The sequence below is a fragment of the Mustela nivalis genome, assembly GCF_964662115.1.
Source record: "Mustela nivalis genome assembly, chromosome: 16".
Taxonomy (NCBI): domain Eukaryota; kingdom Metazoa; phylum Chordata; class Mammalia; order Carnivora; family Mustelidae; genus Mustela; species Mustela nivalis.
Genome location: NC_139035.1, coordinates 35,006,574 through 35,028,883, shown reverse-complemented (window position 1 = coordinate 35,028,883; position 22,310 = coordinate 35,006,574). Strand labels below are relative to the sequence as shown.

Sequence of the window (22,310 nt, the reverse complement as noted above, 5' to 3'; positions counted from 1 at the left end):
TCATTCTATGGCTATCTCAGAAGCCTGAGAGGATGCACTGAACCGAGCAGGGTAACATGAAAGAGAAGTGTTACCTTCCACTCTGGCCTTATTTGGGCCCAGGCTCACAAGTACAGCTCAGGTGAGGCCTGGCTTCTTAGTGGCTCACGTACCTGAAAACCTTTTATAAGCGCTCAAATGATAAAACATTTCAAAATTGAGGAGTGAGAAGCAAATATGAATTGTTAGTCACCCGGAAAAAACCCAGGGGTTCCGAGTGATTTTAAGCTCCATGGAAGTCGGGGGTGTCTTGCTACCGCCCAAAGGGCAGATAAATACAAAGCATGCGAAATCTTTAGTAACTGGTGTGTCACACACCTATGAATCAGAAAAGGTTCAGATTGTAGCAATGGAACAGGCATTTACCTGTTGACAGGATTTTACCTTTCATGGCAGGATTTTGGGGAAGATCATGTGTGGGGGTTGGGGGTCCTGGGGATGGGGACCAGGGAACACAACGGTAGCTGCGAAAATTTCAATATTTGATCAGCCCGCAGGCCCGGAGAGATGGCCAGTGGCTGAATGTCTGGCCAGCAGCACCACTGTTCCCAATGCCTGTGGGATCTCACCTGGTGGGTGGTGTTCAGCAGGGGGGGGGCTGACAAGTCTGTGCCTATCGCGGGGAGCGCCACCAGGGCTGGGAGGTCGAGAGACTTCGTAGTGACATCAGGTGCAGAGTAGGTGAAGGAACTAGGGAGATTTCATCTGAGAAGGTGTGGCCTCAGACATCTCTAAGACTTCCACGTGGAGGCAGAAGAGCTATATTCCCCATTTACTCCTAGAAGACGGACCCGAGACAACCAAGTGGAAGCGGAAGTGGTCAGATTCTGGCTTCATGAGACTTTGAGCAGCTAGAGCTGTCTAAAGTTGGAGCATTGTGAGGCCACACGCTCCCTCCCTATTCCTGGGGAAGTTCAGGCTGAGGCCGGTGCCAGTCCCCGTGCGTGTGACAGAGAGGCCTCTCGCCTAGGCTGACAGGATGGCCCGGCTGCACTTGGTCACTTTGGAGTCCCCCACATCCCCTGTGCATAATCTAGTGGTGGCATACAGATTGGACCAGAGCGGGGGCCAGGGGGGCACTAGATTTATCTGGAGTGGTAATTAGGGAAGGGAAAGTGCAGGGGAACTCTGGTGCCCCAGCCGGCTCTGTGGTTGTGGTGCCTGTTGGAGGATTCCTGGTGGGACGCAGCTGAGTCCAGCAGTTCTAGGTTGCTAATCTTGATGCCAGTGGTTTGCTTCATCAGTCTAGGACAACTGAGAGCGCGTAGAGCAGAGGAGAAGGGTAGGGGCTTCCTGGGTCTGGTTTCCATAAGAGTGGGGTAGGGGTGGAGAGCCAAGAGCTGCCTCAGTGTCCAGCTGCCCCCACCGGCTCCCGCCCCCAAGCAGGTGATTTCTCCTGCAGGTGCTGCCTCTGGGTGAGTGGGTGAAGAAGGAAGGGTAGGGAGGCTCTGGGTGTCTCACCAGCTCTTCCACAACCCCCCTTGCCCTCCATCTGCCTTCAGACATGGAGTCCGAGCTGCTTCGGGGGAGCCAGGCCATCAAGCTCCGCTCGGCAGACCTGACGGGGCTGGAGAAGCGCGTGGAGCAGATCCGCGACCACATCAATGGGCGTGTGCTCTACTATGCCACCTGTAAGTGACATGCCAGCCTCCAGCCCCGGCCCCGCTCATCTGCCCTCTTTATTTGGGCTGGATTCCATCCTGGCTCCAGGAGACTTTTCTACAGCCTCGAAGCACAGCCCAACCCACCCTGTGTGCAACTGGTAAGATCTTTCTGCGCTGCTGCTGAGCCTGAGCTGATGGGAAACTATATTGGAGAGACGGAGAGGGTGGAGGCGGGCCGTGGCCTTGGGACAAGGAGCTCTAAGTGGAGGTGCACTTGGCCGGCCGGCGTCCTTGCCCTTCAGCTTCCATGGACACAAAAACTGAACAAAAAAATGACATACAAATGAAAAGCCCAATAAAAACCTTTGGCAAGAAGTCTGGAGGTTGAAAGAGAGAAATTGGTCTGTGTCCCATAAGTAAACCTTTGTCACTTGTTCCTGTCTCCCACTTGGGGTTCTGGGACGCTCCTCTGCTCAAGCCCAAGGCCCAGTGGTATAGGGAGCACAGGCTGCCCCCCCCGTGTCAGTACAGCTTGCTTGTCACCCAAACTTAGAAGGACTGGACCCCTTTGTCCCAGGACCTAATGGAACCCATCCTTGAGAGACCCGATGATTTTCATCTTTGAGCAGTGACCCAGTTGCTCCTTCATAGATGAGGAAACAGAAATCCAGAGAAAGGAGGGCTTGTGTCCACATTCACAGCTCCAGAGGCAGAATCTGTGTCTTTTGGGGATCTCAAAGAGAAGCTGCAGATGGATGTGCGTTTGTGTGTGCAGCAGATAAGGGAAACGGCGCGGGTGTGTGTGTGCTAACACGGCCTGGGCCATGTGCTAGGTGTTTTCAAAATTGAAAAAAAAAATTGTCTTAAAGGTTTCACTTATTTATTTGAGAGAGAGAGAGAGAGACAGAGAAACAAAGCACAAGCAGGTAGAGAGGCAGAGCGAGAGGGAGAAGCAGACTCCCTGCTGAGCAGGGAGCCCATTGTGGAACTTGATCCCAGGATCCTGGGATCATGACCTGAGCAGAAGGCAGGCGCTTAACCATTGGAGCCCCCCAGGAACTCCATGCTAGGCATTTCACCTACATTTTCTTGACATTATTAATCCTGTTGATTATTTACTGAGCACTGTGCAAGACACGTTGTCTGCGTTATCTCATGATGCTGCTTCCATTTGACAAGTGAGGAAACCAAGGCACAGATGGTTGTTGTGTCACTCCCCAAAGGGCAGGGCTTCAAATCACCATCATCTAGATCATCTAATATCATTGTTAGGAGACTGGACTGGACTGTGTGGGCTCCGACAGAGCTACCCCGGAAGCGGTGGTGAGGAGGGAATGAGTCACGAGCGGTATCTCATGTGAACTACTAGCGAGCACACGCTATGCACTCAGTCTGTGTCCACCTCTACACTGCCAGGTTCCTCCAGACCCCAAGGCCCCAGCACACTCTCCACTCTGCACAGGCGCCGAAGTCCCAGAGCCACATCTGACTTGACGAATAACCAAATAAAGCCTCATAGAGAAAAATATGTCCATTTTATTGAGCACAACACTGAACGTGAAGCTGGAGGGGAATGGGGGTACAAGAAAAACGAGGGAGGGACAAGAGTAAGGTTTCTGATTTTCTGGGAGAGAAGAGCAGAAGCAGGATGAGAATTACCAGCTGAAATGGAAACAGTCCACTTCCAACTTTTACTTAACCGGGTGTGGGTGAGGCATCCGGCCAGGATGAGAATTCCTTCCAGCCCCTCATCACCGATTTCTTTCTTTTCCATCTGGAAGGCTGTGGTTCTGCTTTTGGCCTGGGGCAGGGCGGGAGGTGTGCGGGGCCAGTTGGAGCTGATCATGGAGTCAAGGACTGGAACTTGAGAGCTCACAGGCAGAGCAGGAGCCCCCGGCCATTCATGCAGATGGGCAGGTGACTACATTAATGAGCCCGTGCTGGCCACGGGCATCAAGGCCTCAGCTCGAGGCAGGAGCATGTGCTGAGCAGGAGTCGGGGGTTGAGGCTCCATATGGCTTTGCTCAGAGAAGGTGACACAGCCTGGCCAGCCCAGGAAGCTTCTCATCACAAACGACACAGACCCGGGCGAGAGCTACCTAGTTCACTGCACAGAGCCACGGCACGTAGGGTGTGGGGGCACAGAGCAGGCAGGCCAGGGAGACCCCGTGGGTGGGTGGCTGCCGGTTCCTCCTGCCCACAGCTTCAACGAGGCCTCCGCACCTTGGGGGCTCGCTCCTGGGCCTTCTGGAAGGGTCTGCCCCAGGCGGCAGCAGCCTGCTGCTTCTCACCGTCACCCACTCCCTCCAGGCCCTGCTCTGCCCGCTCCGCCTTCCTCCCGTTGATGGGTGGACGCCGGGCTGGGAAGGCAGAGAAGAGTCGTGCACCTCTCCTGCCGAGGAAAGGGGTTCAGGGTGGCTGTGGGCCTGCAGCATCCAGGGGTCCTCAGACCCATTCATTCGGACGGTGAGGGGGCTGGCCTTCTGGGACAGCAGCTCTCCCAGAGCCCCCTGCTTTGGCCCTCCCAACCTGTGCGCCTCACCTGAAAATCGACCCAGACGCGGGCTCCGGGGATCACATTATGAGACAGACTCCAGTCTGCCCCGCCCGGCAGTGGGAACCGCCACCCGCTTTAACTGGCACCATGACCTCTGATTTGTAGTTCCTGGAAAGCAAGCGCGGTGGGGGCTGTGACGTGTTTAGGGAAGGGACAAGAGCTGGGGGAGCTCTCTGCGCCTGTGGCCTCCGCTCGGCCCTCCCTCCCTCAGGTTCACAAAGTACACGCCCTTGCAGAGAGGATGGAGAGGACAATGGAGCCCACGCCCCCCCCCCCCGCCACCCAAAACACAATGGTTCTAGAAACTCGAGAAATCGACTGTCCACCATGGACATGTGCGCAGTTTTCTGCAGACATTTGTAATTCCCGTTCACTAAGCTTTTAGGTAGCTCTGTGAGGTGGGCAGAGCATCTCTCACAGATGAGCAAACCAGAGACGGGGACATCCACTGATCCAACAGCAGCCACATAGCTAGGGACAGGGACAGGACTGTGAGCACTGCCCTCACCCCCTCCGGCCGAGAGCTCTTCCCGCCCTGCGGAGCCAGCTCCCTTCAGCCCCAGCACCCCAGCAGGGCGAGGCCTCTGTCTTTGGCGGAGAATACGTACTGTTTCTTGTTGGCTTTTTTGAGCAGCGCGGGCTCGGAGCTGTAGGAGGACTTCCCTTTGCCCCCGATGCTCAGGCAGCTGGAGCAGCAGCCGCAGGGCCCGGCGGCCAGGGGCCCCTGCTGCATGGGCACCAGGCTGCTGCTGATGCGGAGCGAGCCGTTGACCAGGCAGTTGAGGGATCGGCCCCCGGGGGCCGCCGGCCGGGCACCGAGCTGGCAGGGCAGCCTCGTCAGGGCGGGAAGGGCCTCGCTCTGCTCCAGGGCCGGGGCCTCGGGGACGGTGATCTCAGAAGAGCCGGATCTCGAGGCTTCTGAGACTGGGGTGCTGGGTGGTCTGTTTTCCACCTCCGGGCGGAGGCCTGGGCTGTGCAGGTTCATGTGCAGCTTCCTCATGTGGTGGACCACAGCAGCTGCGTTGAAGGCTTGCTGAGGAGACATGAGACCCACCTCTGACCCTCTGCATTCTCTCAGGGCCACAGGGCTCAAGCTTTCCCTCCGCCTGGCAGCTTCAGCCTCTTGAAACTGATGTGCTCACATCTCACTTCAGAGAGGGTCCAGGGAGGCCCAGTGGCTGCCGGAAAGGCCCAGAGAAAGCCCCTAGCCAGCCCCACCCCATCTCAACCTCCAGGGCCCAGAACAGCCCACCTGCCTCCTGCAAGGGACCACTTACCCTCCACTTGCTCTTGGCAAAGTTCTTCTGGATCTGGAGACTGACTGATGGGTAGATGTCCCGGTGGAGGGCTGTGTTCCCATCAATCCTGTGGGTGTAGAAGGGAAGCCTGGCTCACTGGGGGCCGTGCGTGGGGGACCAGGTTAAGCTGAGTGCCGTGCCTCAGAGGAAGGGTGGCCCATGGCAGGAATGGGCTGGAACCAGGGATCCTCTGTCCCCTTGGGCAGCTCATTACGGGTTCTATGCTTTGGTAAAACCGAAGTCTTATTTTATAGTAGGTGGGCAAACTATGACCTGTGGGGCAGATCTACCCATGGCCTGTAACCAGGTCTCACTGGGACCCAGACACGCCCATTCATTCAAGTAGGAGCTGTGGCTGCTTCCATGCCACAAGGGCAGACTGAGTCGTTGCCATATAGACCGTACGGCCAGCTAAGCCTAAAATACTTATTTTCTGGCTTCTTGGAGAATAGGCTTTCTGGGTCCTGTGTCAGAGGATACTTGGGTTGTCACTATCCTTTAGCTCAAAACTTTCCTCAGAACACACTTCCTCCAGGAAGACTTCATCAGTGAGGCCTCCCAATACAGGCCGCCTTCTTCCTGATCATCCATCTCTACGTGCTCCTCAGATACTTGTCATTACATGGCCCAGGACTTTCTAGGTACTAGGGGCACAGAGTAGTAACAGATGGGACCCTCATCCCTGGGGTCTTCCAGTGGAGCTGTGGAACCTTGTTCCATGCCATGAACTTGAGTAATTCATGGTAATCTGTGTAATTGCCAGAGGGAGGTAAGGAGGTGAGCCTGGCCTGCAGGACCCAGGGCTTCAGGCAGGGCAGAAACTGCTCTGGATCCTGAAGCATGCTGCATACAAGGCAAGAGTCAGGACATTCTAGGTGGTAAAAATGGTGTGACCCAAGGTATAGGTTGGAAAGAGCTTGGGATAGGGAGTAGGAGAGGGCAGGAAGAGAAAGAGAGCTTTGAGGCCTTTCTAGAACAGAGAAGGTATGTTGGGACTTTGGGGAAATGCAGGTGGAGGTAAAGGGTCAGGCCAGATTAGGGAACATGTGAAGAGGCAGAGGAACCTAGGCTTGCTGTGGCAGCAGGTGGGGCATTATCACGAATCCTGAGCAGGGCTGAAGCATGAACAAGGGGTAGAGCATGCTCACTTTACTGATCGGCTCCTTTGTGATTCTTCGCCAATCGCCTCACTTAGAGTAGGTTTTGACCCACAGTGAAATGACGCTCTCCAGGACAGGGCAGAGCTACCTACTCCTGGAGCCTCTTGAGTAGCTAGTACTGAGTTCTGCATCCTAGTACTGGTAACAGTTCCTGGCTGCGTCTGTCTCCTAGCCTTGACTAGTGACACAGTAGCCACTCTGGGGTCGGAACCCACTTCCTTAAATGCTGTCTGCACCTCTAGCTGGACCAGACACAGGCGTCTGCGCTCCTTGCGTGCTGCAAAGCAGAGAGCTCAGGGAAGCCGACTCTTGGGAAACACCCCTTGAATGAGTCATCATGGTCTCTGGGGAACCACCAGGCTAGGGGCCGGAGCTCAGCCCACCCTCACTCACCATGGGTGCCTCAAGGCCTTCTCACAGGTGTACCGTTCATTCGGGTCCTTCTCCAGCAGGTGGCAAATAAAATCCTTAGCTAAGGGGAGCAATCAAAGACACAATAGGGACCAGGTTTCATGACTGATGGAAACTCACTTCCGGGCTGGTGGTGGCAGAGAATGCATCCTTAGCTAATCTTCCAAAGAGGCAATTTTAAGACTCTTAAAAGAGAGAAAAAAAAAATCCAAACCACCTAACAGCAGCCCACCATAAACCACCAAAGAGAGACTCTCCATGGCCTCCCCCACACAGCACAGCAGATACAGCTCTTCTCATGAGGCCCCGCTGTGTCTGCAGGTCGCGGGGGTCTGCCTTTGCACCATCCAGGCGCCGGCAGCCACGAGTGGGCACACGTGAGTGCAGCCGCAGCCCTCCACGGATCTCCACTTAATGGACCCAATGACTTGTAACGACTGCCTCCTCTCACACACGCAGATGTCACAGGCTCTCAGTCTGGTTATATAATAAAGGCAAAACTTGGCCTTGGTTTTGCCACTCGTGCCTGGAACACTCCCTTGGGCAGGCTCTGCCCTCCTGGCTCCTCATCTAAACTCCCCCGCACTCCGCCCCCCTCTCCTTGCATCCTGTGGTTCTGTCTCCGGGAAAACAAAAGCATGAACCTGAGATGCGGATAATTTATTTGGCCTTTGAGCCAGATGAAGATTTCTCCACTCTCTTTGGCAGCCTGTTCTAGAAGATTCCCAGGGGACTTTCAAGAGCCAGGACTGTCATCCGCTCTTAAGCTCTTTTTCTCTTGGCAGCCTTTGCCTTGAGCCTGTTGTCTTGTCCTTCACACCTGCTAGCCTTACCTGACTCAGAAATGTCATCCCAGAATGGAGACTCAAATTCATAGTAGCCCTCCTTGATCTTCTCGAAGAGCTTCGACTCCGTTTCTTCATAGAAGGGGGGATACCCACACAACCTGCAGTGAAACAGGAAGGAGCTATGCTGCTAACAACCCCAGTCTCTCCCCTCTGCCCGGCCTCCACTGTGGATCACAGGCAGGAAACAGGACCCCCAGCCAGCAGTAGGAACAGGATCTGCCTGACTCTGGAATGATGCAGGCCCCATCAAGCAACTCTGGAGGGCCCCTTTGTGCGTTATTCCTCCCCAAAGGCACACTGCCCCTGCTATACCTCCCTGACACTTAGAGAATGTATAAAATACCTTTAAGAGAGATAACAGAACACCTGCTTGAATGTACGTTTTGTGAGGGATTTTTAAGGTTATTTTGTTCTTTACTCTTTAGTACCTACACCAGTGATTAGCGCAGAAGAGATGGTCAATGAATTTTTGTTGAGTACACGAATAAATGAGAGTAGTTATTCAACATAAGGTTAGTAAATAAAGAGTTGGGTCCCTGCTAAGGGACAGATATGGTATTTTCCTAAGAGCAGAGTCATCTGGAGGTGAGGAGGGATGGTGGGGGAGGGTGATGAATAGGTCTGGAAAGGAGAGGCCAAGACGATGTGAACAGGAACCATGACCCGGTTCATTCAGGCCATCACTTTGCCTTGGGCTGACTTGCCCAATCTGAGATGGGAACATTGTGCCCACTTGGCTTCTAAGCTTGGCTTGACCTTTCCTTTCTTCACTGCTTGTTCCATAGAGCAGGACTCAACACAGTTATAGAGACTAAATGGGGGTGGGGTGCAGGAAGAGACAGAACCATATGGCTGAACAGTGGATTCACACTGAGCTCTATTGTAATAACCTGGAGACCAGGACGGAAACCTTTGGAGCTGTGTGCATGGTAAGTGTGAGTGTGTGGGTGTGCGCGTGTGTGTGTGTATGTATGTGGATGCACATGTGTACACGCACACGCTTTGAAGGTGGATTGAGGAGCTAAGATAGGGGAGGGGAAAAAAAGGATGAGCTGTTCTGAGATTTCCCAGGAACTGAGCCAATGCAGGCTTCTACTCACAATATGTAAGTGATGACGCCAATGGACCAGCAATCCACAGCCTTGCTGTAGGGTTTCTGGGCCAACACTTCCGGAGCTGCAGCAAACGAAAGGTAGAGTCAGGGATGGAACAAGAAGAGAGGGCTGAGGGGTGGGGGTCAAAGGTCAGGAAGAGGATTAGAGGAGCGGACTAGGAAGCTCCTGGGATGGTGGTGTTTCTGTAAGAATGAAAACGTTCCCAGGGCAGGGACTGGGGCACTCCCATCATCCTGAATCTTCCTCCGTCAGCCTGGAAGGTTCCCATGACTCTTACATCAGACCGGGGCTACATCTCTCCCATCAGACTGAGTACTCTCTGAAGGCAGGTCTTTGTCTCTCCATGCAGATAGTGTGTCCCAGGGCTGGGTCTGTGTGTCTCTGTTCAGACAGGGACATATGTGAAGTAGAGGCAGTCTCTCCCACTAGACTGGGATCTCCCTAAGGGAAGAGACAGAGTCTTCCACATCAAATGAGGAGCTCTTAGAGGGAAGTGATAACTGTCCTATCCATCTCAGGTTAACTTCTGCTGTATCAGATCAAGAGCTCCATGAGAAAACAAGCCATGTCTTCCCCTGACTGGGAGAGTAGAGAGTTATCTTCTGAATTCGTGCCAGGTACCAGGGCTTTGTACTTGGTAGGACTCAACACCTACTGACTGACCTCTTTTTGAGGGTAAGAGTAGGAATTTCCTCTATTATGCTAGAGGTAACCTTTCTGTGTGCCATCCTCAACCAGGTGATGAGTGGCTAAGAGGGAAGTAGACAGGAGGGGATGCTCTGAGTATTAGTTTTCTCTCCATGAATCTCAGGAATGTTTTCACCTGGTAACTTGATGACTTTTACTTTTGGGGGGACCTTCAAAGCCTCCTGTTTAGGGAGGAGGCCCCATCTCTACCAGTTTCTTAGGGAATATATTTGGGGGAGCACACCTGGGTTCCTCAGCTTCAAACTCAACACTATTCCTCCAGGATACTAACAACGGGGGCCCTGAGGTCTCTTCTGTGCATGGGAGAAAGGAAAAGGGGTGCCTAGTGTCAACCTCTCGGCAATCTAACCATCTCTGGTTTTATGCTCTTGTCTCTGCCCCTCGTCTAGCCAGAAAGACAAAGCAGGATGTCTGTCTGCAAAAATGATAGCTAAGTATAGGCAGGGGCTGTGGGATGGCTCAGGGGTAGGCTGTCTCTAAAGATGCAGGGTTTGGGAGCAGGAGGGGTAGTTCCAGAGATACATGATCTACCCTAAACCTCATAGTTAATGCTCTACTTGGGTTGCCTTTGAAGTTGAACCCTGTCTCCCGATAACCACCCCTCCCCATGAAATAATATCCATGAGGTTGAACACAGCCAACTGGTCAACCTTCGTCCTCCTCCCAGACTCACCCACATAGCCTGGGGTCCCACAGGCAGTGGACATGACTCCACTCTGTTCCATCTTGGACAGACCAAAGTCTGTGATCATGATCTTAGAGTTCTCTTCAGGGGTTAGGTACAGCAAGTTTTCAGGCTGTGGGAGAAGAGTGATACCATGTAATGTAGGATATAATCATCTGAAATACAGATTTCTTTTCATCTCCTGATATATAATTTCTTAGGAAGCTGTGCTCTGGGCTTCTGACTTCAAGGTCAGGCTCATCTCCCCCAGTTCTTTCCTCCTTCCTCCTACCTACAGCCCCCTACTCCATATCCAATCACTCTGTATTTTGCTCATGGCCCTCATGTTGGTCAGCTTTCTAGCCATTAAGTTACTACACCCACCCTCCCCGCATCCCCAACTACCCTAAGACTGTTTCTTGAGGGGATCAAACCATGGTTAGTTGTCTCTGATTTCTCTAAAGTCTAGTACATGCTTGGTGCAACATTGACACCCCCCATTAAGTATTTCTTACATTTTATTTTGACCGTGGCTAGGTTTGAGAAACATGTGGATTATCTTAGTATCCTGCTAGGGTGAGGCCCCATGGAAAGTTCAGGAAAAGGCTGAGATGAAACTTAGCAATGATTTTTCAGTCATTTAAGTTTTGTTTAAGGAATCTGAGGGCAGAAGGAACCTTACGATTCTACTGCTCCTACCCTCTCATTTTACAAGGCTTAGGCTGCCCATGACCCAGGCAAGCTTCCTAAAGGGTCATTCTCTGTGTCCCACTGAGGGCTCCCACTTTGGCACCTTTAAGTCTCTGTGGACGATGCCATTCTCGTGGAGGTATTTCACTGCTGACAAGACCTGCTGGATCACCAGGCTTGCATCCTTCTCTGTGTAGACACCCCGCTCCAGGATCCGGTCAAAGAGTTCCCCGCCAGAAACACTGTGGGCATAGGGGCAAGCGCAGGAATCCAGGTCTTATTTCAGGTCAAAGGGACACAAGTGTGTTGCTCTGTAGCCATGAAGACACAGCTGTGGTGGAAGAGGCAGGTGCCCATGGCCTGGGCAGGGAGGTTTACTTTAGTCTGAGAATAACTCCTTTGGGTGTTGGAGTACTATCAAGAGGGAGTCATTTCTTCGAGCCAACCATTGCCCTCTCCCTGGACCCTTCCTTAAAATGCAAAATGCTCCTGGTTAGAGTCAAGCAAGTAGCCCATAATCCCTTTGTGAACACATTCTTAGCTGCCTATACTCCTGGCCCTAGGACCCAGGGAATCATGATGAAAAGGAGAGGTGAGACTGAAATCAGGCCAACGCAGGACAGAGATGGTGTACAAAGGAGATCAACTGTGCTTGTGTCGGGATTTCTTTTCTCGTCGTGGAAAGCTGGGCTACCTAAAGCCGGAATCATGGACGGAGCTGTAGCAGTATTTGGAGACTCTAGTGGTATGGCACCTTAGGACTCAGGGGCTTTAAGATCCAGTCTGCCCCTGTCTCTTGAATGCCATCTACAGTGCTTTTGCCAAAAAGTTCTGTAGTCCATAGTGGAACACCACAGAGGGAGACCACTCACTACCTCCTAAGAAAGACTGCTTTATCTTTCACCACCTTCTCAGTATTTCTCTATATTACGATGGAATCCACTGCTTGCAGTTTCTACCTGAGGATACGGCGTCTGCCCATGGGGCCACACAGAACAAGAATACCATCCTTTCACGTGAATCATTTCCAGTATGTGAAGGCAGCCAAAGGCTCCGCTGAGGCCCTCTCCAGGCAAACCTTTCAGCCTATGTCAACCATGAACCAGGGCTTCCAGTTCTGTCACAGGCCTGGACCCCTTCTCACTGTCCCGGGACACTGGCTACAGACATGCGCGTGTGATAGGACCATGCGGTAAAGAAGAAGGAGAATTTCTCTAATCAAAAGGCATACCACCCTACTCCTTTGTTTCTATCGAAAGCTCTTGGCTCTGCCACAGGAGCTAGAGGCCCAGGGGAAAGATAGTCTTGATGCACAAGGTGGAATTCCTGACTTGGAACAGCTTGGGTCCTAGCGCTGGTACTCTCATCGGCTTTGCCACTCTTTGGGGATAGCTCAATCTGCCTGCTTCCCTGCCTCCCCTACTGTCTCAATGTGGGCTAATCCTGTTGAACTGGCCTCATTAAGGTGCCACATGGTCCCTGCTCACTTATTAGTGCTGTTCTGCCTCCCTGCCTCCCCTCACCACACTCCTTGACCACCTGCTCCCTCTAGTCACTGCGCCTCAGGTGAGCTGAGGAGTTAAAAGGCTGCTTAGGCCTGAGTTAGCTCATCTGAGTATCTGAGGAATAAGCCTGTTGGTCAAAAATACTGCATCTTGCTACAGAGATTGCAGAGTGGTGTGTGTGTATGTGTGTGTGTGTGTACTTTATAAATAGAAGTTTCTCTGAGTCCAAGGCTGAGCCCTCAGAAGCACCAACCAATGCCTACAGCATTCACTCCCAGGCAGAACTCCTATTTATACGTGATGGGGATGTGCAGACTTTTCTAGTGAGGTGCCATCTCTGTCCCACAGATGGGCACACACACGGTCACAGCTTGTTTTAACATTGAATGGATCTCTTTCGAGAAGGTCTTTTCTTTAAATATCAAATTGAAATCTAGGTACCTATGGTTTCTAATCCCACAGTAATTTTACCCTGGAGTGGCATTAAGACATTTATTTTTATTTCTTTTTTAAAGATTTATTTATTAGGGGGAGAGAGAGAGAGCATGAGCAAGCAGGGGGAGGAGCAGAGGGAGAGGTAGAGAGAGAATCCTCAAGCAGACTCCCTGCTGAGCATGAAGCCCAGTGAGGGGGCCTGATCCCGCGACCCCGAGAACATGACCTGAGCGGAAATTAAGAGTCGCCCGTTTAGCCGACTGAGCCACCCAGGTGCCCTGGCATTAAGACACTTAATATTCAGTGTGATGGACACAGACAGACTGGTCAAAATGGACTCAAGCCATGGTGCCAGAGAAGGGTTCTGGAGGTGCCCCGCCATGCCAGGCATATCCCTTCAGCTGTGGGGTTGTTTCTGGGGTTATCCCAGAAAGGCTGACGGGGGTGACTGGGACAGCAGGGGTAAATGAATGAGATGGAGTCACAGCTACTCACTGACTTGTAGAAAATATTTTTTAATAACTGGTAAGGCTGTACTGGTACAGACCATTTCAATCATCAGTCCTAGATTTACCCCTCAGTCCACACAGAACATGTTTGTGACCAGAAGCATACTTAGCCTGAGAGAACTCTTGGCATTTGAGAGCTTCTTTAGCTAATTTTTGATCTTATCTTTTGAATCCCCATACTCCCACCTCTAGGCCTCCCAGGCCCCCAAGACACCTGTGGAGGAAGTGGGTCACCTTTCACTTACAGCTGCATGACCAGGTAGTAGTGAGTGGAGCTCTCGTAGATGTCCTCTAGGGTCACGATGTTTTCATGCTTGATCCTGGGGGGACACCAAGGCTCATGGTGAGTGGTATGTGGTGTAGGGGGTCAGACAAAGAATGGACACCCAGCCCACCGGACTTTTACTTCTGTTAGAGACTTCTGATGACAACGTTTAGGAAGAGCAGATCCTTGTGAAGCCTTCTCAATAAAAAAGCAGTCACAAAGAAATCCTAGAGAAAAGATCCCAAGGTTGTATTCAATCCCTATTTTTGAATGGATAATTGATCATCCTGCCTTCAGGGAACCGACATTTTGTCACTTCCCCAGAAATCTCTTTAGACTTTACCAAAAGAGAAAGTTAAAAGAACTGAAGAAGGCTATGAACACACCCCAAACGAAATTATTTTACAAAATGGGTATTGGATCTCCTTCAGAGACATCCTTGAAGAAAGCAGACTGCAACAGAAGAGAATCAGGTTAGCTAAGCCTCCTTATGGGTGACCATGGAAGGAGTTTTTGTAAAATTATTATTCCAGAATATTGTGAGGAGCAAGGAAGGTGCTGATTTCTGGGGTCAGCTCTGTGGGATGTTGTGGATCAGTAATTCTCAACCAGGGGCTCTTTTGACCCCCGGGAGATATTTGGCAATATCTAGAGACATTTTTGTGGTTGTGACTGGGGAGGAGGGAGGCGCTAACTGGCATCTAGTGGGTAGAGGTGGGAATGCTGGTAAACATCTTACAATGCACACAGAATAGCCCCCCAACCCAGTAAAGAATTATCTCGGCTAATATATCAGTAGCACTGTGTTTGGGAAAATTTGCTCTAGATTCCCTCTGCCTGGGATTACTCAAGGGCTAAGACAAGCAGAATAATCATATTAACCGGGGCTTGGCCTCGTAGGCAGCAATTCTATGCATGCCTTTCCAGGAGGAACATTTTTTTTTTCTTTTTTAAAAAGATTTTATTTATTTATTTGATAGAGAGAGGCACAGCGAGAGAGGAACACAAGCAGGAGGAGTGGGAGAGGGAGAAGCAGGCTCCCCACTGAGCAGGGAGCCTGATATGGGGCTTGATCCTAGAACCCTGGGATCATGACCTGAGCCAAAGGCAGATGCTTACTGACTAAGCCATCCAGGTGCCTCAGGAGAAACATTTCTAGGAAGTTTAACTCATGGCTGTGTAGCACATGGGTGAAGAACTTGGACTCTAAGGTCACTTGGGCTTGAGTGCGGATCTAGCTAAGGTACTCAGGAACTGGGTGACTTTGGCTGGCTTTCTCAAATATTCTAAAGCCCACTTTTTGGTCTGTAAAGTCCATCTCTCTCATAGGGTTATATCAAGATTGAAAGAGAGAATGCATGTAATCTGCTAAGCACAGTGCCTGGGGAATAGCAAACACATAATAAACAGTAGCTATCATGTTTAAGTTTAATTTCTAAAAATTAAAGACCTGTTACAGTGGTTACCTGATGGATTCAACCACACTCACTAGCCGACAATGCTAACGTAGTTTATCAATGGTTCATTACAAACAGATACTGACGGGGCACCTGTGCTGTTAGGGATGCTGATAAATGCAGTGGTAAGCAGGACCACCATAGTCCTTGCTCTCAATGAGTTCACAATCTGTCTCGGCTCTAACCTCCCTGGAGCCCAAACTGGTATCCCCAGCACCCTCCCTGTAGTGACTGGGGAATACATAGATTCAATATGTTCCAGCAAATGTCCTTCTATTTCCTCCAAGCCTACACCTCCTTTTGGTTTCCTTTCCCAAGCAATGATATCACTATCCACTGAATTGCTCAATCTCGACTTCATTTTTTTCTTTAATAGACTTATTTCTTTGGGGGGGGGTAGGAGGGACAGAGGGAGAGAGGCTCAAGTGGACTCCATGCCAAGTATAGAGCCCAACATGGGGCTCAATCCCACAACCCAGGAGACCATGACCTGCCGAAATCAAGAAGCAGACGCTTAACCAACTGAGCCACCTGCATCATTTTTAATACTTTTCTCTTGTCTCCTCATTCTTTGTGGAGATTATTGAGGAAGTGTTAGAATTGGTCTCCCATTCTCTAGGCGCTCATCAAATCCCTGTTACACCATCCTTAAGAGGAATGGCTCTAAAATAGAAATCTGATCGTGTGAGCCTTTCCTTAAAATCCTTTGATGACTTTTCTTTGCCCACAGAGTAGAGTCAGCGCTCTTTATCATGGTATCCAAGACCCTTCATCATCAGGTCTCATTTGATTCCATCTCCTGCCCCTTGATGGTCCTCACTCTAAGCTCAGGGGGTCCCAACACTGACTCTTCCCTAACGTCCTCTGTACTTTCACAGTTCTATGTTAAAGTTTATGTTACCCTCAGCCTGACTTCCCTTTCTGCATTGTCTCTTCTGTCTCCATCAAATTCTTCTCATCTATCAAGGTTTCTTTTCTTTGAAAATGTACCTAATACCCCATACTTATTTTTAAAAAAATGTAGGCAAAACAAATCTGTCTTCTCTAGACTTTGCCTTCTGCTACTGCTGGTTCATGCTCAGTGGGATTAGAATTTGTTATGGGCACTTCTGTCCATGCCCAGAAAATGTGAGCTTCTGAAGGTAAGGGATTTTAGCAGCCTTATTCTTGTGCTCCTGATGCCCAATACACTTTTGGCACACCACGGGGTACCACAAGGCTTTATTATATGGGTCCTGCTGTTACCATTTGATGGTTTGTTAGTGTGGCCTCCGTCATGACGGTTGGGTGCTGAACCTACATTTGCTTTGGTACAATCCAGGCTAATTTCCAAATCTTATTCTGCTTCCTTAATTACCGATTCTTCCTAGTATTGGCCCTCAATTGATTTTTGTGCCTTCTAGCTAATTACTCTCTGGTGTACATGCACAAACCAGCTGGCGCCAGCTGGTTTGCTAATCAATTTGCTGTATGCCTTTCCCACCATGCCTACCCCTCCCCCTCCAAAATCAGCCAAGACACCTGTCTGGCTAAACGTAGCCGACTGATCAAACGGACCCATCAAAGCGATGAAAGAAAGCAACGCCTTTAGGTGTGGAAATCAGCTTCAGTCCTTCTCGAAGGTAATTTGTGAAGGAAATGTTGTGATCCCACAGTTGTACCCGGCCAGTACTAGGACCCACTCACTTTTTCAACACAGCAATCTCATTCTCCAGACTGCTGTCCCGGAAGGCAGGTGACTTCTTGATGCACTTCAGGGCAAAGAGCTTCCCTGTCAGCCTTTGCTTCACCAGGAAAACTTCTGAAAAAGCTCCTCTAAGTAGAAGACACCAAGAAATAACAATTAGTACTGGCTGGCTCGGGAACACTGTCAGAAGCAAAACCGAGGGGCAGATGAAGGACGGCGGGGCTGGTAATTAGTTTCCATTGTTACTGTGGGGACCTGAGGAGCTGTATCGAGGGCAGAGCCCATCCGACAAGCCCTGGGTCCTTTCTTTCTAGAAGGAAAAAAGTTTCGACTACAGACACAGAGACTAGCCGGGTGCTATTTCCTGATCCTATAATTTGCGAAGGACTCCCAGGGACTCGGCTTTGGTTATGGAGAAATTTCCATCTGGCCAAACCATTAAAAAGGGGCCACTGCAGAGCCAATTTACTTTGCTTGTTCCAGCACGGTGGAGTGTGGCACACTGGAAAGGCAGCTGGAGTTAGCACTGGGGACAGGGCTCAGGCAGGGATGGAAAAAAACTCCAATCTCTGTTTTCGATGGTGATAATTACCCTGAACTCATTATCAGATCCTAAGGGGAGCTGAGTACCCTCTCATTCAGTAGGATCTGTGAGAAAGAAAGACAGGACCCCAGCAGCTCTGGGCAGGTTTCCTGAAGATGGAGAAGCTGGAATCCAATGGAAACACAGGGTAAGATTCCAAAGAACAGCGTTGTTTCGTTTTGTTTTGTTTTGTTTTGTTTTGTTTTTAAAGGGACTCCGAGACCAGGCTGGAGCTGGAGCTGTAGTTAGCTAGCAGTGGTTGCTGGAGCCCAAGTGTCCATAAGTGAGGACCTCAGCTTTGCGGGTGACAAGTCACTTAACTTCTATAAACCCAGTTTCTTGATCTGAAAAGGGGGAGTGTCAATAGTAGCTGATTCACAGGGTTGTTTAGAAGACTAAATGAATTCACATATGTAAAGTGCTTAAAAGCATTGCTGACATCTGGTATACTGCATGTGTCAGACACTATTATTGTTATCACTATTATTATTTGAATACCATTAGGGAGGACACCTGGTAGTGACAAGAGGCCATAGCGTGTAAGGGAGGAAACAGCTGAACCCTCCTCTCCCAGGCCATCTGGGGATTCTAGAATGGAGGCCCAATAGCAGTAAAGCTTGTGCAAGGACTTTGAGAATCTGCATTAGAAAATACTTGGTGTTTCCTGGGTCTGAGCTTCCTGTTTCCCCCAGCTGCACTCAGCTGAGTTAATCAGAGCCTTCAGAGCTTCCTCTATCCGTCATTCATTCCTTCACTCATCCCTTCAATCAAGATTTATTGAGCACCTACTGAGTCAGACACTGGAGATAAAAAGGTAAGTGTTTCGGGTCTTACAAGGCCTGTAGACAAGTGAGGAACACAGACAAATGAGCCATTAACATTTGATGTAAAACTTGTTATTATGCACTCAGTGAATGCTTGTTCAGCTGACAGACCCTCTGCGCTAGCCCTCGGCTGAGTATCAGTCTAGCGCAGAGTCTGGTGTGTGAGATGGACACGGACGGAGAAGCAGTGGGTGTTGGGAGACCACAGACAATGAACGCTGCAGACAGGGTCTCTGCTCGGCTCTGCTATCAGCAGATGCCGGTCACCGTGGAGCCACTGCACATCTTCATACAATAATTATCACAACACTTCTCCCCAGCAGATAGCAAGCTGGAAACAAGGGCGCTTTTTTCCCTAGTGTGTACAATGTGGTCGCTTGGCGTAGCTAAGAAGCACGTAATTAATTCCCAGGCTTCGGGCTTCAGAGCACCCTGCACCCAGTTTTACGGGGTGAATGGGAGTCAGCCCAGTGAAGAGCTGGAATGGCTGTCCCAGGCGGGGGTGAGAGGGACTAGCACGGAGGCACAGGAGAGCAGGGCGGGATGGGGCTACTGGGGCCCAGCACCATTTGTGAACTGTGAGACAGGGAACAAGGGGGAGGAGAGTCATGAATGTGCGGGAGAACCTGGTCCTCTGCCTGATCACATACGGAAAATGCTAAAGAAGTGTGTGGTGGATGGCTGGATGGAAGCCTGGAAGGCTGGATGTGGGAGAAGTCTGGCCTGGGATTAGCCATGTGTTCTACTCATCTGCAGATCCCACTTTCCCTAGTGTGAAAGGAGAGAAGTGAACCACACAGCCTTCAAGGTTCCTGCCGGCTGTGACTTTCCGGGACCCACTTTCAGAGTCCCCCCTTTCGCCTGTACTCATAGGTGGCCCCCCCATTTCAAAGCTGACACCCACCCTGGGTCCTCTTGTGGAATGAGATCAAATTGAGACCTTCCTGGGGGTGTCATTTATATTGCAGTGTGTGTGTGAACGGTGCCGCCTGGAGTTGTGCAGTGTCACGGCAATTCGAAATGGTGCTATTGCCCTTCTGCCTCAGGCTGCTTTGTATAGTGCGAGTGCGAGTGTGTGCGAGTGTGTGTGTGTGTGTGTGTATGTGTGTGTGTTGCATGTGGCACATGCGGTGGGGCAGGGGAGGTCAATTATAAGACTTAATTGTGCTGTTGGTCAGATTGGGGAGCAGAGGGAGTGGAGAGCTAGTTTTGAGCAGTTAAGGTTGCTGGGGTCAGAAGGCAAGACAGGTAGGACCTCTAGAGCCAGGAGTGCTTTGCTGCCATAGAACTTGGTCTGCCTTTCCTGCTCTGAGAAGCTCTCCCCGCTTGCTGGGAGAGGTGACGGAGGTTCGAGGAGAAAAGCCTCTTCCTGCCAGTGGAAGGAGACGGGCTGGCAGCGGGTGACATTCCCCCGGCTACAGACTAGCTCTGCCCAGTCTCCCTCCCGTACGGCCCTGGAACTGTGGGTGACCTCCGGGCAGAGTCAGTAAAAGCCTTCTCTCCCTGGTGGGTTGTTCCAGAAGAGCTGAGGGCTACAGAGAAGGAGCCTTTGTCCTGAGATTCTGGGACATCTTGTTCAGGGGAGTCTGCTCTGCCCACTGCTCCCTTCCATTCAGCACCTCCCCTTAGTAACGACATGGGGTCTGCAGCCTGGGCTCTCGTGGCCCACTCCTGGGCACTGCAGGGGTGCCTACTCTTTAGCTTTTGTTCAACTGTTGCAGCAGCGGTCACCTGCCCTTCCCTGTCTTGTCCCCTCAGTTCCCCGTATCAGGGCGGGGCTGGGTAGGTTAGAGCAACTGAAAGCATGTAAAATAGAGATTCCTGGCTGCCCCGCCCTGCCCCCCGTCCCCTTCCTCAAATTCCAGGGCAGTAGGTCTGGGACTGGGAATCTGTATTTTTTTGTGGGTTGGGAGGACCTACATAGGCTAAAATGCGACTAGGGAACACTTATTAACTCTCTTGAGTGTGGCAGTGCCATTGTGCATATAGAAGAAAATGCCGTTATTTTTAGGAGACGCAGACAGAAGGATTCCAAGGTGACATGTCATGATGTTTGCAACTGTTTACAAGTTGTTCAGGGAAGTCGTGTGTGTGTGTGTGTGTGTGTGTGTGTGTGTGTGTGTGAGACGTGTGTATGTAAAACAAATATAGTGAAATGTCAACGATTGTTGAATTGAGGTGGCAAGTATATTGGTGGTTCAGGTACTATTGTTTCACTTATTCTTTTTTTTAACTTAGATATTTTCCCAGTTGCAAGTTAGAGAGCTAAGCGCCCCTGGTGACTCTGATGTCCCTCCAGGTTGAGGACCTCTGTGGCTGAGCTCCACGAGAGCAGCAAGTGTCTGGCTGCTGCCAATCCCACAGCCCGCGTCTGAGCAGAGCATGAATAAGCGCCTGTCAACCTGGGCATCCTCCCGTCCTTCTCTTGGTTTGGGGGATTCTTAGCAAATCATTTCTGATTCACACATGAGTCTTCTCCCTCTCTCCTGCCAAAACTGCCCTCTGGCCACCCCCGTCTTGGCAAGGGTCCTTGATGGAGGGCCAACACTATGATGACCAGCACCAGTGCCCAGATCCTCCTGGGGGGCTCAGACCCTGAAACTTGCCTGAGCAGGGAGAGCTCTGGGGGGGGGGGGTCTCATCTTGGGGCCAGGCCTGGCTCCTCTGCGTCTACAGTGAGAGAGAGTGTGGGCAGTTGTCACTGCTCGAGGTCACTGACTCCTGGCCAAGGCAGAGGGAGCTAAACTTAGCCCGAATTGGCTCAAGGGAAAGCTTGCTTGAATGGACAGCCTACTCCCTGCCCCTCACTTCCTGGGGCCCAATTAGCCCAGACTAATTAGCCGGCCAGCTGGGGTCCCGAGGCTACGGAGCCGGGGGCCTGGAGCCGTTGGCAGCCTGCGTCAGAGCCTGCGCCCGCCCGGAGGAGAGGCAGGACTGAGCGGACAGTCAGCTCCAGACAGGCTGTCTCTGTTCCTCCAGCCGTGTAATCGTTGTCAAGGGGCAGGCGCAGACACTCCAGAGGCTGGTAGGAGTTTGGACTACGGCGTGACTTTATTTTTCCAACATGGCACTTAAATACAGAGCAGAGAGGAGGGCGGTGGGGAGCGGACTCCGGCGTGTGTCCCGTCAGCTCTCTGGGCTCCAGAAGCCCCTTCTCCTCTGTCTACAGAAGACAGTGGGGTTGGCTGACCTGCTCGCTGCCAGAGGAAATAAAGGAACTGGAGGAGGAGGGCCAGGAAAGTTCTAGGGCCACTGAATCTCTGGAAGGGCTCCAGAATGCCTCCTTCCTGCCACTAGGACAAGAAGCCACAGGTTGTCCCCGACCTCGAAGCAGGGTCCCTTGGGGTGGGGCAGGGTGGAGAGCCTAAGGAAAGGGCTGGTATCCCTGTGGGCCCTAGTGTACAAAACCAGCTTCCTCTGCTCTACCTACCGAGTCCCTTCGAGCTGCTGAGATGATGTCCCAGCCGCCTCAGTCCCAACTTGTCAGCTGTTGCTGGCCCAGCACAATTCTTTCCAGGCTCCCCCCACCCCCACCCAGCGCACAGCCCCACTGCCCCGACTCTCAGCCCCGGGACTCACGATCCCAGCACTTCCATGAAGATGAAGGTTTTCCGGATGTTCGTGGTCTGTTTCTTCCAGGAGCTGCAGTCATCGTCTTCCTTTCGACCCATCGCCTCCAGAGTTGAAGCTTGGGGGGAAGCTTTGAGGAAGGGGAGAAAAGGTCTGATCAACGAATGTCTCAGATAGGATGAGAACATGGCAAGAAGAATAGAAAGCACATCTCTTACGTAATAACTAGAATGAAGGATTAGGAGCAAAACCTGGATAATGGGCAAAAATAACACTGTTCTCTCCAGTTGCTTTTTAAAACTACTACAACAGGGGCGCCTGGGTGGCTCGGTGGGTTACGTGTCTGCCTTTAGTTCAGGTCATGATCTCAGGGTCCTGGGA

At 51.3% G+C, this 22,310-nt stretch overlaps 2 protein-coding genes across 13 annotated transcripts in view; one reads left to right on the top strand and one right to left on the bottom strand.

Annotated features, from left to right (window-relative positions):
* Positions 1 to 2,018, top strand: part of LAMB3 (laminin subunit beta 3) — a 171,173-nt gene extending 169,155 nt beyond the window's left edge. For all 11 annotated transcript variants that reach the window (XM_082701793.1, XM_082701789.1, XM_082701794.1 and 8 more), the window contains one exon: positions 1,542 to 2,018. In XM_082701793.1, coding sequence (XP_082557919.1) covers positions 1,542 to 1,678 — 137 coding nt within the window. In that variant the 3' untranslated portion in view covers positions 1,679 to 2,018. The remainder of the gene's footprint in view (positions 1 to 1,541) is intronic.
* A 1,141-nt stretch (positions 2,019 to 3,159) lies between these two features.
* CAMK1G (calcium/calmodulin dependent protein kinase IG) overlaps positions 3,160 to 22,310 on the bottom strand; it is a 29,639-nt gene continuing 10,488 nt past the window's right edge. For both annotated transcript variants that reach the window (XM_082701818.1, XM_082701817.1), the window contains exons 2-13: positions 21,939 to 22,059; positions 16,952 to 17,080; positions 13,789 to 13,863; positions 11,198 to 11,336; positions 10,414 to 10,537; positions 9,018 to 9,093; positions 7,903 to 8,015; positions 7,052 to 7,130; positions 5,478 to 5,565; positions 4,809 to 5,233; positions 4,186 to 4,308; positions 3,160 to 4,035 (exon numbers count right to left, since the gene is read on the bottom strand). In XM_082701818.1, coding sequence (XP_082557944.1) covers positions 4,218 to 4,308; positions 4,809 to 5,233; positions 5,478 to 5,565; positions 7,052 to 7,130; positions 7,903 to 8,015; positions 9,018 to 9,093; positions 10,414 to 10,537; positions 11,198 to 11,336; positions 13,789 to 13,863; positions 16,952 to 17,080; positions 21,939 to 22,030 — 1,431 coding nt within the window. In that variant the 5' untranslated portion in view covers positions 22,031 to 22,059 and the 3' untranslated portion in view covers positions 3,160 to 4,035; positions 4,186 to 4,217. The remainder of the gene's footprint in view (positions 4,036 to 4,185; positions 4,309 to 4,808; positions 5,234 to 5,477; positions 5,566 to 7,051; positions 7,131 to 7,902; positions 8,016 to 9,017; positions 9,094 to 10,413; positions 10,538 to 11,197; positions 11,337 to 13,788; positions 13,864 to 16,951; positions 17,081 to 21,938; positions 22,060 to 22,310) is intronic.